Source organism: Halichoeres trimaculatus, unplaced genomic scaffold, assembly GCF_033239565.1.
Source record: "Halichoeres trimaculatus isolate MK-OKI-2021-1 unplaced genomic scaffold, fHalTri1.1 fHalTri1_scaffold_11, whole genome shotgun sequence".
NCBI classification, from domain to species: domain Eukaryota; kingdom Metazoa; phylum Chordata; class Actinopteri; order Labriformes; family Labridae; genus Halichoeres; species Halichoeres trimaculatus.
In genome coordinates this window covers 8,692,310-8,710,353 of record NW_027437189.1, presented here as the reverse complement: position 1 = coordinate 8,710,353, position 18,044 = coordinate 8,692,310, and the positions used below count along the sequence as shown (strand labels likewise).

Here is an 18,044-nt window from a genome sequence, read left to right as displayed (position 1 = left end):
TTAGTTTGTTTTGTAACCAGCCACAAAATGCTCACAGGAGCTTTAATAAATACTTTACGGTCAATAGTGAGAGCTAGACCTTTAATCAAACCTGTGTAAACATTACCTTCATTAGGGTTTGTGATGATTTGTCAGCACATTAACCACAAACTAAACTCTTTTTACTCTTTTCTCTCAGGTGTAGCCAACTTCTTCCTCCACCCATCAGCCCCCCCTCCCTCCCTCCCTCTGTTTGTGTCTGCTGCGATGCCACCATCCCTTCCTCACCCCCTCTGGTGTTTCCCTGTAAAAAGCGACCTTCACGTGACCATGGAGAGGCAGCAGGGTGCCCACCCCCACCAGCCCACAACCACCACCACCAACACCACCACCATCAATCTCACTGCCAGAACCCCCTGTCCCCTTTGCCCCTTAAACCTGCCCTCCTCCACCCCACCTCCACCCCTCATGCCCCCTTGAGGCAGCAGAGAGGGAAAGGCCACCCAGAGGAGCGTGCACCTCCCAGAAGGCCACAGTGACAGTTCCATATTATGCCCTGCCCCACTGATGCTGCCTCCTCAAAAGGGTACACTCTATGAGACGTGACAGGACCTCTCTACAGGGCAAGAGGAACTGGATCTGTTTTTTTTTCATTCCTGGGGGGTTGGGGAAGAGGAGAAGGAGGAGGAGGGGAGGGATGCCACAGTCCTGCCAACACCCACCCCAACAAGGCACAGAAGCTGCAAACAAAAACCCTCGTTCAGACAGGACACCACACCCGACTGAGACCTCACAGGAGTCGGTGTTCCTGCGACATTTTCTGCCACACTCTAAAAACTCAAGTCCACTTAGCCTGGTAAAGGTGGAGAGTTGTTCCCTTGGTAACTCCTGATGCTAAAAATGATATATTATGTTGCTATAGCTAAGAAGTGAGGTCTATTGCCTCTCTCAGGGAGAACAATTCTCGGTGGTCTCAGGGTGTTTACCAGGCCCTTAGCTGAGGGTGAGGTTCGTCCCTTGACAGAAAATAACCTCACTTTAGGCCCATTAGAGAAACAAAACGATCCATCAGGGTTTTTCTTCACGCATTTCATTGTGGGACAAATCTCGCACAAAGGAAAAGGTTTTCTGCACACTGTGGTCTAGTGATGCAAGATCTTTCAAAAACCCATGTAAGACAGAGGTTTTATTTTAATTAAAGACCTAAAGATACAACTCCTCTTACACTAAGGAGCTACAAGGACACAGGAGCAAATTCATTTTGATTTGAACTGAAACACTTGAACTCATGTTATGTCGATACAAGATGCAAATAAAATCATTTCTCGCCAACTCGATGTAAAGGTGCCAGTTCGTATAGGGTGATGTGTTGAATAGCATGAAGAATTACATGCATAAAAGGTGCAAATTTGCTAGTGGTTTCATACTCTTATTTGTGAGAGATGAAAAGTTTGATCTTTAGCAAATAATGGCCTATAAGCACGGAAATCCTCTGGTGACGTATGATGTTTCTGATGAACTGACAAGTTTTTATTCATCTGAAAAATCAACAAAAAACGTATTGTGTCTCCGTGCTGCTCACCTTAACTGTACAGTTCTGAAAGACAAGAATAAACAGGAGCTTGCTTGGTAGAAAATGAACAAGGTTAGGTCGCCGCAAAAACTGCTCCCCCTGCTGACTGGCTGCAGTATAAGTCAAAAAATCCAGCTCTCCAGTCATTCCAGATGGGCTGTGGTCAAACTTTAAAAAATTAATACACCTCGTAGAAATGTTTCTCACGTCTGATTGTTGTGGTGATTTGAAGATATCATTTGGCTGCCTTGTATTCAAGTCCTCTTTTTTCTGAAAAGTTTTGTTTTCAGTAGCTATGAGAGGTTAAAAACGAGGCTTTACGTCACGTTTAACGATGATTGACAGCTGCCGTTCTTGTGTATTTTTTTCGGGGATTGTAAAATATGTCGGGAGGTAGAGTGAAAGAAAAAAAAAAAATATTATTTTTGTCACCCGGCTCCACTCAGATCCTCCCAGAATCCCTCACAGTCTCTACTGCGCAGACTCTGGCTGCACAACCGCTACAATGGTGGCGCCTGTGATGGGGGAATCTTGGCTTCAAAACCGTACAATGGTAAATGGCTGAGCCACGCTGTCCACTCTATATACAGTCTAAGGATTTGACACTCAGAGTGAGTTTTTCAAGAGAATTAAGAAAGTAAACATGAAACAACCTGGTATTCAACTACAAAACAGGGTTTACGGATTTACCATCTTCATCATCTTTGTGAGCTTTTCTTGTAATTCTAAATCAAAAACAACCCCAATGTTCAACCGAGGATGAAATATCTTAGTTTTACATCTTTTCAAATTGATATTGTAGTAATAGGTTTCTTTGAACCCCCAATCCAATGACCTCCTCATGTATGTCTGGTGTAGGTGGGGCTATTAGTTTTAGCCACATTAGCAGTGAAACTCAGATATTAGCACCTCAGCACCTACAAAAAAGTGAAATAAACATGGTCAACATTGTGCTACCAAAACTTCTTGGTGTTAGCTAAATGTTGTTGAGAATGATTACAAACCAAAGTGTTAGCATGTAGCTGCCTGACAGTTTCAACGCAGACTGCTGTTTGTATATTTTTAAGTGTTCATTGCTTGAATACATTTTTCCTTCTTAGTGTCGCAGAGAAAAGTTGTCTTTGGAGAGCACATGAGTAACAGTGTGCAAAGACAAAGTTTCCTTTTTCACTGTGTTGCACTGCTCTTCCAGCAGCAGCCCAGCATTTGGTACAGATACGGATGAAGCAGCAAAGACCAGAGGGTAATGTTGACTTTGCTGTTAACATGCTCAATATTGACAAGTACAGAGAGAGACTTAGAGCACTGTTGCTAATCTGTGTTGCAAACTAGAGGCACAAAGTAGGATTCACTCACCGCTTTGTATGTCTTCTTTTGTCCCGCATGTTTGGGTGCTCTGCCCGGGTCTGCACCCATCTCCACATGCATGGCATAGATGATGTCAAAGAAGTCCTCCACCACGGCGACACGCTTCAGGGAGGAGTTGTCTTGGGCTGAATTGCCATCCGAACACTGAAACACAGACAGAGGCAAAGGTTTGATGTCTACCTCTGGGATTACAGAGGAAACATGTTTGTGTCATCTACAGCAGAGGATCTCTTCAAATATGGGCTATCATCTAATGACAATAATCGCCCTTGGGAATGATGGCCAGCACTTTAACGTAGCCACTGGTTAATGAAAAACAAACTGTCTCCACTCGTGTTTAACGGTTATAATTACAATCTTGTGTTGACACAGTGAATTTAATTTTGAAAGTCAGCGGGTCTCTTTATGTGGTTGTTTTGCAAGACTTCCTGTCCTGCTCAGTCTGCTCTGTGCAAGTTGATGCATCGTTGCAATAGATCATTGCAAAAATAGAAGTCTTGCGTATCTGACCAGGTGAGCTCCGACCTTTCATAGCTGAGACGCAGCTCAAACTCAGGGGCCGTTTACAGACAACAGTTTTAGGGTGAAACGCAAAAGTTTTGTTGCGTTTCGGCCTCGCGTTTACACGGAAACGGCATTTCAGCCGACCTAAAACGCAAACTTTTGAAAACGGCCTCCAGAGTGGGATTTTTCTGAAACGCTCCTGACACCGTTGCCGCATAAACAGTAAGCCGGCGTTTTCAGTGGAAACACTGATGTCACACTCCGCCTCGAGCGCGCGCATACAACAGGACAACAGTACCGTTGTTACAATCGTCGTGTTGTGCTTGTGTTGCTCAATCTGCTGTATCTGCTGACTGTCTTTCAACAAAATGTGCATCTTTTGCTCCACTTTTTAACTTAGTATTCCCCAATACACCAGATAACTGGCTCAACTCTACTTCGGTGGAGATCTCCCAAAAGCGGCTTCTGGACAAGACAGTTATAGCACCACCTACATGCCTGGCATGCTTACTACAGCGTTTTTAGTCCTTCGGCATTTCCTAGTACACACAGATTTTTTCACTGGGTTTTAGCGTTTTCAGATGAAACGTTGTCGTGTAAATGGGGCCTCAATAGAGGGGTGCTGGTTTGTTTTGACACATGGATCCAACTTTTCTGGTTTTGATACCGATACCTAGGCTTTGGTATCAACCGATACTGATCCGATACCAGTGTTAAATAATAACCAGCATGCCCTACTGTGGTAATGTTTTGGGTAAAAGGCAAAAATGAGTAGATGGAATTACTTAAGTTAATATCCATTTAAACTATGAAATATTTAAATGTTTACCATCAAAACAATTCTTCAGAGTGTACAAAAGTTATTTTCAAATGTAAACTGTTATACCCTGTTGACTGGTAATGCAGCAAAAAACAAAGCAAGTCCATCAGAGGCAACATTTCAAATAAAGTAGCAAAGAGTGCTGGTAAAAAAAAAACTAAAAGGTAAGGAGCTGTTTGTCTGGATTGACCGATACTGATACATCGATGACCGGTCGATATCAGTAAATCGCTACTTGGAAGAGATGGATCTGGTGTATTTGGCCTCTTGTGGCCAATGCCGCTCTGTAACACTTTGCTGGATCGCTTGTAGGGGCTCTGATGTCTGATGTTTTCTGCTTGCTTACTCTAATCTCGAATAAATGTTAACATTCATTCAGCAAATATAGCAAAAAGAAACAGAGTAAAGACATCACAGGAGTGGAAATGTACGGCCAATGCAGGAAATACGACGCTGTCTAGCAGACTAATCCAATGCTTGCATTTTAAAGGCTTTACTTCAGCAACGTGAACTCTAAAAAGGAAGCCATTTTTATGTGAGTTACATGTAGAAGTCTCAATTTTGCAGTAAATAACACCATTATGATACCAATTTTCAAAAAGTAAAATTTCCAGCTGTGTCAGGTCTGTGCCCAGGAGGAGAAAAAACAACTTTCAACAGCTCGTTTGTTGAGTGGAGATTGGATCAATTATATCTCATGCAGTCCAGGAAATCACTGATTTGCTTTCACAATGCAGCAACAAGCAGAGCTATCAGAGGCTGGCTGTAAGTCGCACTCGTAAGCAGATATTGGTTTAAAGAGATAAATCAGTCATCACTTCTGATGTTTAAAAAAAATCATCCTATGTGTTGCATAGAGAGACAGTATATGAGATTCCTGCACCAGTGTGACGTGAGACGGATTTTTAGGCTCATGAGTCATAGGTCACGTGATTTCAGTCATACTCCGCACAAGGTGTCCCATCTACTCAAATAACTGCTTTGTCTCATCCTTTTCCTCCAGCTTCCACTCTCTCAGATGTTACGTGATGGTTGCAGACCCAGGCGGGCCGAAGTCTGAGGCCTACTGGGTCTGCAACCATCACTACACATCTGCAGTGTTTAAAAATAACACCACAGACACCGTACAGGCCCGACTCTTCCTCCTACCCCCACCTCTATATGCTGCTGACCCTGTCACCATAGAAACTGCCGCTGATTTCTCCCGGGCAGGTGTGCTGGGCAAAGGGTCATGTGACACAGTGTACAAGTGGGATCGCTAGGACAACGGCCTCCATCCGCAGCACCACATGGGGCTTTTCTCCTCTTCTCCCTTCATCTTTTTCTCCCAAGTTCCTCGCTCCCTGTGAAAGAACACTTCTCAACAGATTTTGTTTCCATGTTTCTGCACCTGCTCATGGTTCAGTTGGCTTAAAATATGAAAAAATTATCAGGATTTGAGCTTTTAATGAGGTTTTCTCCTCTCTCATGCAGATGCGAGCCCAGCTCTGACATTTACCGGAGCTTCTGTTCAAAGTGGGGTGTGATCTTTTGCTGTGTGAGTGAGAGGAGGGTCCCGAGTTCAAAAAAAGTTGTCCCTCTGGCATTGAGGAATCACACTTTTCCCCTCCTCCACCCCCCCTTCTTGACATTTCTGCACAGTTCCCAGGATCTGACATTTCATTTCCCTGTTTTCACCCCCACATGCTTCCCTCCATGTCTTCATCCCACACCTCTGTCCCGTCTTTCTTCCCCTCCTTCCTTCTTCTACCCCCCTCCCCTTCTCTCTCCTTGCTCCTGCTCTCCCAAGTGCGAGGTAATGATCGTTGCCATGGCAACTAAAACCAGCTCACAGAGCGGGTTTGTTTTAATCCGGCCCTCTCTCCTTCTCCCTCTTTTCATCCACTCTCCCCTGTCAGCACGGGCTAAGTGTAATGATAATAAATGAAATAATAGCGATCTTCCACCTCATCATCACAGCTGTAATCTATCGCACTTGGAGGCATCATCATCATCATCAACATACCCCTGGTGACATCATCATCACCACCACTGCTACCACCGCTGCCGCCGCTGCTGCTGTTGGGACAATGGTGTCAGGTCCATTCACGCTGGATTTAGATAATCTCATACAACTGTGGGGTTTGCAGTGCACCCACACTGCTGCTGCATCCTCTGCTGAATTCAACCCCAGCATAATACCCAAACACACACACACACTCACAGTCATACCCATACACACACTGGATATTCTGCTGGGAGTGTATTCTCCCACCTAAAGGATACACTCAGAGATTTTGCAGTGTTAAACCTGGAGGTAATCTGATCCCCATATTTACAATCCTGAGTATACCTGCAACCACCACTATCATAGAGACTGTTCTCTGTGATAATGTATGAAAAATGCACATTCAAATTTCATGTTAGATAAAAAATAAGTTTATTTTTATCTCCCAGAAAGTTTTCACCTTTTTAGGAGCAGCAGACCTTCTCCACTTTGGTGTCTCGCTATAAAAATCTCTTAGTCACCTGCAAGTTATTTTGACCAACTTTCCACAACCTTAAGAAAGACACTTGATTATTAAAAGTCTGTGAAATAGCACAATTCACTCCCTCCCCAACATTTAAACAGACCTGTTAAGGTTCTGCTGTAAATCAGAAATTGGGGTAACATGTTTGCTTTTTTTATGGACTTTAGTTTTGAAGGCAAATAAAAAAAATATCTACCAAAACCTTGATATAAATAGGTTACTGTGTTACGTGTGTGGTCGGCAGGCGCAAACTAGAATAAAAGCAACAAATTGATTTTATTCTCCTTTTGGTAGTTTGTTGAATTATGTGATAGCTTCTGTCGTTTATTTGTAGCCCCACTAGTTGCTACCTGCTAGCCCTAAAGCTAATGGCCATCCTAGCGGCTAACAGCAAGCCTAGCTGTTTGTTTACACTTGAGTTTACTTTATTTTTGTACTTTCCCAAAATTAAGGTCCTCAGTCCTTCTATTGTCTGATATATTGGCTATTTGTTTTTTTTTGTTTTTTATATAGATTGTGCTGTCAGTCAAATGTTTGCATAGTTTTTCACAGTTATTTAACTTGATAAACTCAAATGGTTTGAAGTATTTTAACACTCGTGAATAGTATTGTGCATTTCTGTTGTAGCAACAGTGTAAATGCTAGGGGTGCACCAATCACAATTTTCGGGCCAATCACCGATCTTTAAAAAGCCTGACCTGCCAATACCGTTTTTTATTTTTCACAACTGACATCATATACCTTCAATGTTCCAATCTTGTTTTATTGAAAATCACTGAACAATACCTGTGAAACAATAAAATCTTTACATTTTAACTTAACCAACCAATTAAGTGTCCTGAGTTTTAGGTCTCAGAGCAAAAAAACAAAACAAAGGCTGGCTGTCAGACCTCCCTGGATGTATATAAGATCAGTTTCATATGTAGGATAGGCTGATCACCAATCCCTGAAATCGGCACCAATCAATTGGTGCATGTCTAGTAAATGCTGTATTGGGATCTAGGTTTATTGTTAAATATTCACATTTTTTGTTATGTAAGTTAACAGAATGGCTACAAAGAAATTGAATGAAATATATTGTTACAAATTGTAACACTTTACAACTGCAGGGAGAAAATGAAACATTAATTTAAGCAACAGCGCTACTCTTTTAATACATAAATGGTGCATTATTAATAAGTTAAATATTCCAAGTTTATACGGGTTAAACACACAGGAAAGTATTAGAGCCTGTCCTCATGGTTTTTAATTTCTTTTAATCTTTCCTTTTTGAAAACAAAGTTGATAAACCTAAAGATCTGTTTGTCCCTTGTCCAGATGCTTACACCTCCTGTCGCGATAACAGTAGTATAGACTTTTGGCTTGGGTGCAGCAGCCTTATTCTCATAGTGTTGTGTTTTAATCTCTTGTAGTCTTATAGTCTTATAATATAGTTATTCATATAGGTGACATGCAGTTTAGACTGTTATTAAGTGTTTTCTGTGAACAGTTTTTGGTCTTTTTGTGGACTGGTTTTAACTGATGGGTCCACTTTAAAAGGAGGAGGAGGGGTAACACTAATAATGGAAGTTATATCAAGGAAGACTGCACCATGAGCTCAACTGCAAATCACTTGGATCAAGTTCTCTGTGCTTCAGTCAGTTCAAGTGTAGTGGCATTTCAAATAAACACAAGATACTTAATGTATGCTGTAATGAAAAGGATGAGGGCTCAGTGATGAGGCCTTTCAGATTACTCCTCCAGCCCACAACTTTTCTCTACTAATGGCCTAATATGGTCCCTGATGTCCCTTACAAGCTAACATGATGGATGGGTAGCAAAAGGGGTTTACATCATCTGGATTATTAAAGGGGTGAATGTTTTGCTAAGTTAGGTTTACCAGTGGCGATTGCTCTAAGACTGCAAGGGAAGCTCAGCTTCCCCTAAAATGTCCCCAAAAAAGTGGTGATATGAACTGCTGTGTGTACATTTCATTAACAAGATATGCGCTAGAATTCCTTCATCTTTTGTTCAGAATCAGCTACCTATCACAGGTAACTGGCTCCACCTCCTTCTCATTCATCCCCGCAGCGTCTCAGCGCTTTAACACAATCGGATGCTGAGCGTCTTCTGACTTCAGCGGGGAAGCCTGGAGTGGATTGTTCCACTGTGGAAACTGGACAGTCATTGGATTAAAGCTGGGCTTTGTCCCGCCCATCGGACGCTCAGTGTCTCTGGGGGTCTATGAGGCATTGGGCTGGCCTGGGGCAGAATCCCTTTTTGATTGACAGTGAAATGAGCCAGTCAGCGATCTTGAAGTATAACCGTCCATTGGAGCATCTTCTCAGTTGTTCTGGACTGATCCAGAGGCTTTATTGATCCCCAGCGAGTTTACCTTTCTTAAAAATGATGAGCATCGAGAGAACACTAGTTAAATCCCTGGAAAAAACACCTGGTTGGTACGACAGGGTCACAGATCATTTTCTTGAAAAAGGAACGGAGGGTAGAATTTACGTTTAAATAAATAAACAAATTCATGATGTAGGCTGAAAAAAATGAGTTTCCCCTCCTTGACTGACCAGCAGCCACCACTGAGGTATACAACACATTTGGGGGCCTTAAAAGTTAGTTTAACCTTACGGGAGGTTTAGGCTGTACACTTGACTTCCCGTACTCTCTGACTCTGATGACAGGAGAGAAAACACCCAGAGAGAAAAATATGTATGTTTGGTCTGGAGAAAAATGTAAATGTAAATGTAAACTGCTTTCACCTTACACAATGATTGTTAGGACACTTAAAGCCCAGTTTATGGCACACAAAAGTTGAATTATAGCCCTTACAAAATGGCAAATTTGCAGTATTTATGACTCTGATGTAGGAAAAAGCCATATGAAACAGAGACAACACTGTCTGCAGCTGAAAGAGGCCCACACAAAGGAGTAATTTGCATTCTGGAGTATTAAATCAACTCATATGGTTTCTGGTTACTTTGCTCTGCTCTTGTTTACCAGCACTCGTCAAGTAAGAACTTTAAACCATGACATCATTTCATTCTGCGTCAGCCCTGCCACCTGAAGGCCTTCCTGAGCTCATCAGTACTGATAAGCTCTTTACATCCCAAACACAAGTCAATATGGAGTTAAACACTCACCCCCAAACACAACATGCTCTGAGTGTGTGTGTTTGTGTTTGCCATGTGTGTTTAAGTGCACTACATGTCTACTGGGCACAGCTCTGAAGCATCTCAGAGGAGAACAGCTGTTGAACAGCCAGCTACATATTTGGTCTCCTCAGCAGCAGCATGTCGTTTTAAAGAGCAAAAGGAGACATGTCAGCATCCCTAATCGCCAACAACACAGCAAAACTCTCACTCCCTCTCCCTCTCTCCTCTCCTTCTTCTCCTCCTCTCCTCCTTCTTTCTATCTTTCTAATCCCGGAGGACTTTGCTCTCCCCTGCCACTGTACAACCAGGCCCCATCCCCTGTGCGCTCTCCCTGTCCCGCACCAAACCGCTCTGTTGCTAGGAGACTGGAGGGGTTGAGTCTGCTGCCCCCACCCCCGCTGGCAGTCGCACACACACACACACACACACACACTGTAGCAGAGAGTCGCTGAGGGGAGAGAGGAGCAGTCCTGCACACAGGCAGGTCAGCAGGAGGAGGAGGAGGAGAAGGAGGAGGGGGTTCATGGGGAAGCAGCTGGGTCACAAAGGCAGGCCAGTGCAGACAGAAAAAAGATGCATCCTGCAAGAAATTAGCTTCAGATGATACAAATTTCTGCAGAAATTTTAATAAAGCATTGCATGTTACTGTAAAAGTCAAAGGTGCAGCATACAAGACGAGGTGGCTGCACATAAGTAGCTTAAGTTGTGCCAGGGTATTTTCTGTGTGTGTGCGTGTGTGTGAGTGCTGAGTGAGTATGGCTGTGTCAACAGTACTCATGACTCAGATTATCTCACTGCAGATGTGACAACAGGTCATCTTTTAAAGCCCCATCTCCCCTCTGTAAATCTATCACCTGGCTAATGGACACATAAATGGAGCAATCCCTGTGTCTTCAGTGTGTGTAAGAGAGACAGTGTGTGTGTGTGTGTGTGTGTGTCTGTGTGCTTCAAGGGAAAGAAGATAGGGACAAAAAAAACTAGGATGAAACAGACTATTACCTCCACACTGTCCCCATTCTTCAAATAAAATCCATCCCCTCCTATTTCTTCTCTTTTCACACAATCCTCCTCCTCTCTGCCTCAATTATAAAGCCCCGTCATTAAATCCACATTAGGTGCTCTGAGCTCTTCCCCTCTGTCCCACGTCCCTGTGTGTGTGTGAGTGTGTGTGTGAGTGTGTCTTTTGTCAGCTGTTCCCATGATGAGCTTTATTTGATAGAGTGTGTGACATCCCCAATATCCCACAGAGCCGGAGACACAGACGGTCCCACCGGCCCGGCGGCCTGGCACTGTTGACGTTCCAGTCACTGAGTCAAAATGGAGTGTAAGTGACACACACACACACACACACAAACACATGCAAGGACTCTCACATACATCATCACATCCCAGAGTCCATTTTGCCAGTTTGGAGCTATTATCATACTGTCCCACTTCGTTACACGTCGGCCTGGCAAAGGTATTAAAAATGACTGTAGCGGTGTGGTAGGAAGATTATTGCCGTCTTAAAGACTCTGTGTGTGTGTGAGTGTGTGTGTGTGTGCGTGTGTGTGTGCAGCAGCAGAACTCAGACTATCTCCCACACAGGGGGGAGGCCCCCGGGCCAGTTAAAAATGGTGTTAATTTCTCCTCCTATGGGAAAGCAAAGAACGGTCTCTCCATGGCAACAGAGAGGGTGCTGAAGGGAGGAAACACAGAGCATGCGATCAGCGACCCCCTCTTTCAACGAGCACACACACACTTACACACACATTTACGCACAAAAACTACCACATACATGCAGTTGGGCGGATTTCATCACTTGGTAGTAAGAAAGACACATATTGGTTCAAAGTAATTTCTTTAAGGATGTGTGCTCTAGACACACACGCACACACACATCTCCACCTTTACGCTCTTGATGAGCGTGTCAATCACAGCTTTACACACTCCCTCTCACACACACACACACACAGGTAGATTCTTATTCAAACTGAGATTTTACAGTTCAGCCCGTGACATACAGCGTGTATGTTGGTGATCATCAGAGCAGCCAGAGGGTTGATTCAGAAACAAACCCACACCGGACAAAGCAGAGGAGCTCCTCTCAGCTAAAACAGCATGAATTAAAATGCAGCTGAATAATAGGGCCCTATTCTTTTGACTCTGTGGCCCTTCCACCAAAGAGGAGCTCTCAGGGGAGATGTGGACTAATTAATCAGATAATAATGATGATATTCGCCTTCCTCGTCTGATTGTGAGGTACAAACATTCAGGAGTCTGAATGGTGGTTAGAGGAGAGGACGTCCCGAGATGAATCTTATCCTAAAAACTGATGGAAGATTACCCCTCTGCTCAGAAACCCGCTCTTTGGGGCAGTCATGTTTAATTTGATTCTGTCCCGTCACTTTGAGGCAGCAACTAACCATTATTTTCATGATTAATTTATCTGCCAATTATCCTTCATCAATGTGTTATTATTTCTGCTGTTCAAATACTAGAATATGCTGCAAAAAATGTGGCATCAGGGGAGCTCTTATTCTATTTGATGGTTTTAAAGATTTCAGCTGACTGCCATGTAAGAGGTTGTACACCAAAAACTGTCTGAATTTTGCATTAATAGCCACTGAGCAACAAAAAGGTTGCAAGCAGTAAATCAAGAAGTTGATCAGTTGAATAAAGTTTTAAGACTTATTGATTTGAGTTTACTTCTGAAGTGTCTTAAATTTTGGTCTACATTTCCCAAACAGTACATTTGGAAACACTTGGTTTGAGTGTTAATAATAATCTAAAAAAGATCTTAAATAAAAGATCTATGCAGACGTAAAGTGGTTATCAGTTCATTTCTTAATAGTCCCAGAACCCACAAGTGAAATTTTAGCCTCTTTTGTGTCAAAAGTAAACATCAGCAGAACAGATATCTACAGGATAGATATCTGATAACTGCGGGAAATTGCAGTTCCTTAAGCGTCCACTTGAGGCTGGCTCTGGAAGGACCAGAAACCACATACACACCAATCAAATTTTTTTTTTTACTGCAGACTTTTACATGTTTACAGCCTTGCATCGAAAAAATACTTTTATTCTGAATAGCTTTTTTTATGGCATATGCAGGATGGAGGTTAAATGTTTTATAACTCAGCTTGTAAGATGCTATTGTCATGAGTTTTGAAGAATCTGAGGCACAGCTGACTTGACTGACAGGTGAGGACCCTGATGATGAGTGACATCACATTGACTACATCCATGTACTACACAGTCTATGGATGGGCTTAAATCACCATCTATACACAATGGGATGGTTATCTGCAAGGATAGTTAAATGTTTGTCCCTGGACTCCATTTCCATTTTTTACTTTCTGCTTCTTTTGGTCTACAAGTTTTTTTCTGTGTACAACCAGAGCAACTAAAACGAGATTGGTCAGAACTATAACACAATTAGACTTCTGGGAAGCACATAAACAACCATTAATGATCACTGATGACTTGTCGAGAGTCCTGCTGTTACATTGTCCTAAAGGAAACAAATCGTTTCTTATATTTGAATAAATTTTGATTTCATGTCTTTCATGTAACCATATTTTCCCTGTTTTGCAGGTGAAGTTAAGTACTTGGTAAATTTTTGTCTCATAGACTTTTAGGACCATTTTTCTAATGAATGGAGTCAAAGTAAAGATGTTTGAAGAAGCTACAGCTCAACTTTCCCCTCTCTACACGTCATGTGAAATGTTTCTCAAGTGTGAGGCTACATGTATATATTTATATCCATATATCTGTGTGTATGTGAGAGCATGTCCACCAATCTGAGAACGAATAGAGATATTTACAGATTTCAGTTGGCATGGAAACAAAAAGCAACAGCTCGCAGTACTTCAAATTTTTCACTACAATGCTCATGTCAGCCGACGGGAAATGCACGGGGCATTTAAGCGTCTCTTTTGAAATGGGATGCAGCAGACTCTGGGAAGTCTTGTTCTCACACCCTGTGGGATGTGGTGCATCTCTGTGTTTGTTTCTGGTACTGCTCCCCTCCTCCTCCTCCTCTGCGGCCCCCTCTAATCAGGACATAATGAGAGCTAAACGAGGTTGCATCTCCAACACTGAGAGCTGCTGGATTCTCGGAGCAGCAGAAAGAGGCCAAGACAACATGAGCGAGAGGACAAAGATACAAACAGAAATAATTCTCAGTGCAGCTTGAAAAGATGGACTCTGAGTCTGTGCTGGCCTGCCCGTCTGTCCCGCCACACACTGAAGCCGCCTTGTGTGCTTCACTGACACATAGAAGAGACCTTCTCTGTCTGCACATCATCCTCCATCCACTCCTCCCCCACCCAGCCGCCCGCCATTTAGCCCCCTGCCTGCCCCCGTGCACAAACTTGGCACACCCTGGGAGCAGCTGCAGCGGGGATCCAATGCTGGAGCTCGAGAGACACGCCCCCAGCCCTGCAGCCGCACGAGGAGCCACTGACCATTATATGTAGTGTCTGATTGTGTGTGTGTCACTTCACCACTGGCCCAGGACGGCCTATTTATAAAATCTGTGATACTGAATCAAAAAAATAAAAAGAAAAACCTACTTCCTAATAGACACATGCATATAAATAGTTTGATTTGTTGCCTCTGACTCATCATTAGAAGCTGCTTGTGTTTGGCTGATGTTTTGTTTGTTGTCTAAATTTCCCGAGTGGATCTGAGTCAGGGGGAGGCCCCCCCTCCTTTATGTTTGCTACAAAGTGAGTGCACATGTGAGACTTTCTCAGCCTCGGAAACTGTTTAATCAGACTTCAGAGAATTATTTTAGTTTTTCTACCAATGAAATAAAATTCTGTCTGGATTAGGACAGAAGGACCAGTAAGAATTTAAATAAACAATAAATTACAACAAGCACAGGCTGAAGCTAATCAAAAGCTTGTCTCAGGCACCATCTGCACCTGCAGAGACACATCACACCTGCCCTCTGGGCCCAGAGGGAAACCTAATATTGAGTGGAGATTAGAGGAGTTTTGTAAAGGCACTGCGCCTGAATCTAAATTGAGCATTCACACAGGTAAAGCACCTGTGGAGGGATCAGTGCTATTCAACCTAAATCAAAGGATTCACTCTGCAATCTGTGCCAAAATCTCTTCCAGTTTGTGAACAGAAAATGTGTTTCTGCTCTTTAAGGGTCCAGAGAGACTTTGTCCCAGCAGGGAGGGAGGGGGGATTATTCCCTGAAGGCGCTTATTTAAAATGGTGGTTTTCTCCTCTCTGGCACAGCAGGCCCCCAAAACATCTTGAGCGTGTGCACAGAGAGAGCTTCTGAGGGCACTGCTGACAGTTCACCGTGTACATGTTTATCTTGGCAAACAGTTAAAAAGCAGAATGTGTGGTTTAACCCTTCCTGCACCTGCAGACAGAGTGGTGTGCAACGGGTCGTGCGGTCACCTCACCTCCAACCCCCCCAACCTGAAACCTCACCAGAGACATGTCAGAGTGAAGTGTGAGCTCTAACTGTGGGCGTATGTCGCTATCAGTCCCGAGCAGACCCTTTTGTTTCCGCCACAGCCCCTCACGTGGTCACCAATTACGCACAGCTGCTGCCTCCCCTTCTCAAGAAAAGAAAATCATTTTTGATGTTTCTCTTGCAAAGATTGAATCAAACTGGCTTAGAGGGTTTTTAATGACTGAAGGTGCACAATAAAATGCGGCAGATGCAGACTATCCTGGACCACACAGGTGTTGCCAGAGCAACCAGCGAGTGACTGCGAGTCGATCCGCATCCCGCCCAGGACAATGAGAAGTGAGAAGCACTGAGACGCTCACTGTCACACACATGAAAATATCACCAGAAAGAAAAACATTCACGTATTTTCAAACATATCTGTTCTCAGTCTGGGGAAGACTAATGAATGCTGTCGACGCACGGACACGCTCCGTTGTGCTCGGTTCAGATGGGACAGTGAGGGCGCGTGCCCTTTGACAAACCGGCGACAATTAAAGCTTGTGATGGTCTCAGCAGGGAGCTGGACCTGACACCGTCTAAGTTAACGTTAACAGTCTGCGGTCCGTCAATGAGCACGCGGGAGTACCCCTGACATACCCGACCCGACACGAACATGCCGTTGCATCCACGTGCGCGCGCACAGCATCACCATATCGGTCTCCACGAGACCCGAACAGCACGGTCTGAACTAAATGTTGTCAATAGTCAATTATCTCGTGCTTTGCGGCTGGCCGCGTGCCGCTGACAGGACTTCACCCTCAGTGGTGAGATGGCTGAGCACGATAGTCTACCTTTACGATCGCGACTGCCAGGAGGCACCGGCGTTGCTATGGCAGCAAGGGATGAGAGTAGGGCTGCTCGGGTTGGGATGTGGACAAAGTGAAGCTTTATGAGGAGCGACGAGGGCGAGCCGGGACCACAGAACATTCATAAGTTATCTCTAAATTCACGTGACGGATGCATGCGTGCAGCCTGAGATAATGACAACTTATAGACGGTAACGGGACATCTCATGCGCGTGGACTTCGCGCACATTCTGTCTCTGTCACACAAACACAAACACAGATGCACGCACACACTTTACCGTTGACTTGACCGGGACATATAACACGGGTTTCCCTGGAGCTCCTTTCTTGTTGTGCTCTCCTAAAACGTTGGTCCCGACCTGAAACCCTTTCGACTTCACCCAGAATTTGAATTTAGCGTTGATGTGGCTGTTGTCGATATAAACGCCATCCGTCTCGTCGTTCTGCAACAGTGTCTGCATGATTTTGTTGTATTTTCTCCGGGTGACGGTCTTTGTTTTACCGGAGTCTCCATAAGTCCGAAGACACCAGTCCTGAAATTCAGTGAACATCTCCGCCTCCAGCACGACCGGACTCCGGCTCCTTTTGGGCGCATCCACGCACGCCTTTTTCGTTGCCATCGCTCCCCTCTCCCCCTCTCTCGCCCTCCCTCTGTTCAAACACCCAGGCTAATAAAGAAAAGACTTGAACGGGCTGATTCTCCTCCGCTGCTCCCTGCTGTCCCGCTGTCCTGGAGCCTGGCTGGTTCTGGTTCTGGGACGCTGCCACTCCGCGATGGTTCCCCTCCAGCTGAAGTGACCCGGACGGCAGCACACCTGTTTGCAGAGGAGCAGTAGCTGTCCCGAACCGCAGCGCTGAAAAATGTCACTTCCTCACATCCTCCGCTGAGGAGCAGAGAGGGGGGCTGTCCTACAGTACGCTGAGCGGGTATCTCCCACCTGTGCGTAAAAGGGTAGAGGAAAAAAACCCCACAGTCCTCGCTAAACGAAACAACAAAGAACACAGACAAAAGCGTGGAAACAAACGTCGCTCTCAGTTCCTATCGACCTACTTTCTAACAGCAAACACTATTTTCAGATGCGGGTTGCTCAACCCTTACAAAAAAATGCTCACAGCGAGCTTCTGTGCAGCCACATATCCGATCAACATGCGCCACCTGGGATTGTTTCTGCTCCTCACACCTGTTTGAATGTGATCCGCACTGCACTCGCACTGTCTGCTCCGTCTATCCCGTAAAAAACACACACTCATTTCTGCACCACAACTGGCTTCATTTACAGCAGCAGCAGCGTGTGGTTTACAAGTCGCAGACGCAGAGAGAAAATGTCCGAGTTGGAGACGTGGAGGGTGAAGAGAGGGTGGGGGCAGATTTTGTTTGATGCTGTCTGAAGAAAATGCTAGAAAAAAAATAAAAAACAAAAAACAAAACAACAGTTTCCTAGAGATCGGACGACTATATTTCACGGATGATGATTTACAGAAGAATAAAATGTGGGTGAAAGTGCAGAAAATAAAATATCTTTAAAGGAATCATGCCCTGTGAGAAATGTATGCCTTCTTTTTGAGATTTAGACCAGCAGCATTGTTGTGTGACTCTTGTTTGAAATAAATTATGAAGAAAAAATATTGAATAAACTGTTTTTATTCTCCTAAAGCATCAGTCAAATAAGTAAGTTCTTCAAGAAGAGGCTCTGATGATGTATAGTCTCTACAGTGATACAAATATCCACAAACAAAAGTAATATAATTTAGAAAAATAAAACATGAATAGAATTGTTTATGCATCATTTTTAACTGAATTCTTACTTTTTATGTGAAAAGGTGGAAAAACTGTGGCTATGTAGATTAGATTCTGTAGGTAGTTTTCTGCATGTGATGCT

The 18,044-nt window shown here is 43.9% G+C and overlaps 1 protein-coding gene across 1 annotated transcript in view; it reads right to left on the bottom strand.

Annotated features, from left to right (window-relative positions):
* nol4la (nucleolar protein 4-like a) overlaps positions 1 to 17,486 on the bottom strand; it is a 30,792-nt gene extending 13,306 nt beyond the window's left edge. Inside the window, exons 1-2 of the mRNA XM_074681787.1 lie at positions 16,443 to 17,486; positions 2,909 to 3,064 (exon numbers count right to left, since the gene is read on the bottom strand). Of these exons, the coding sequence (XP_074537888.1) occupies positions 2,909 to 3,064; positions 16,443 to 16,784 (498 nt within the window). The 5' untranslated portion in view covers positions 16,785 to 17,486. The remainder of the gene's footprint in view (positions 1 to 2,908; positions 3,065 to 16,442) is intronic.
* Positions 17,487 to 18,044: the final 558 nt, after the last annotated feature.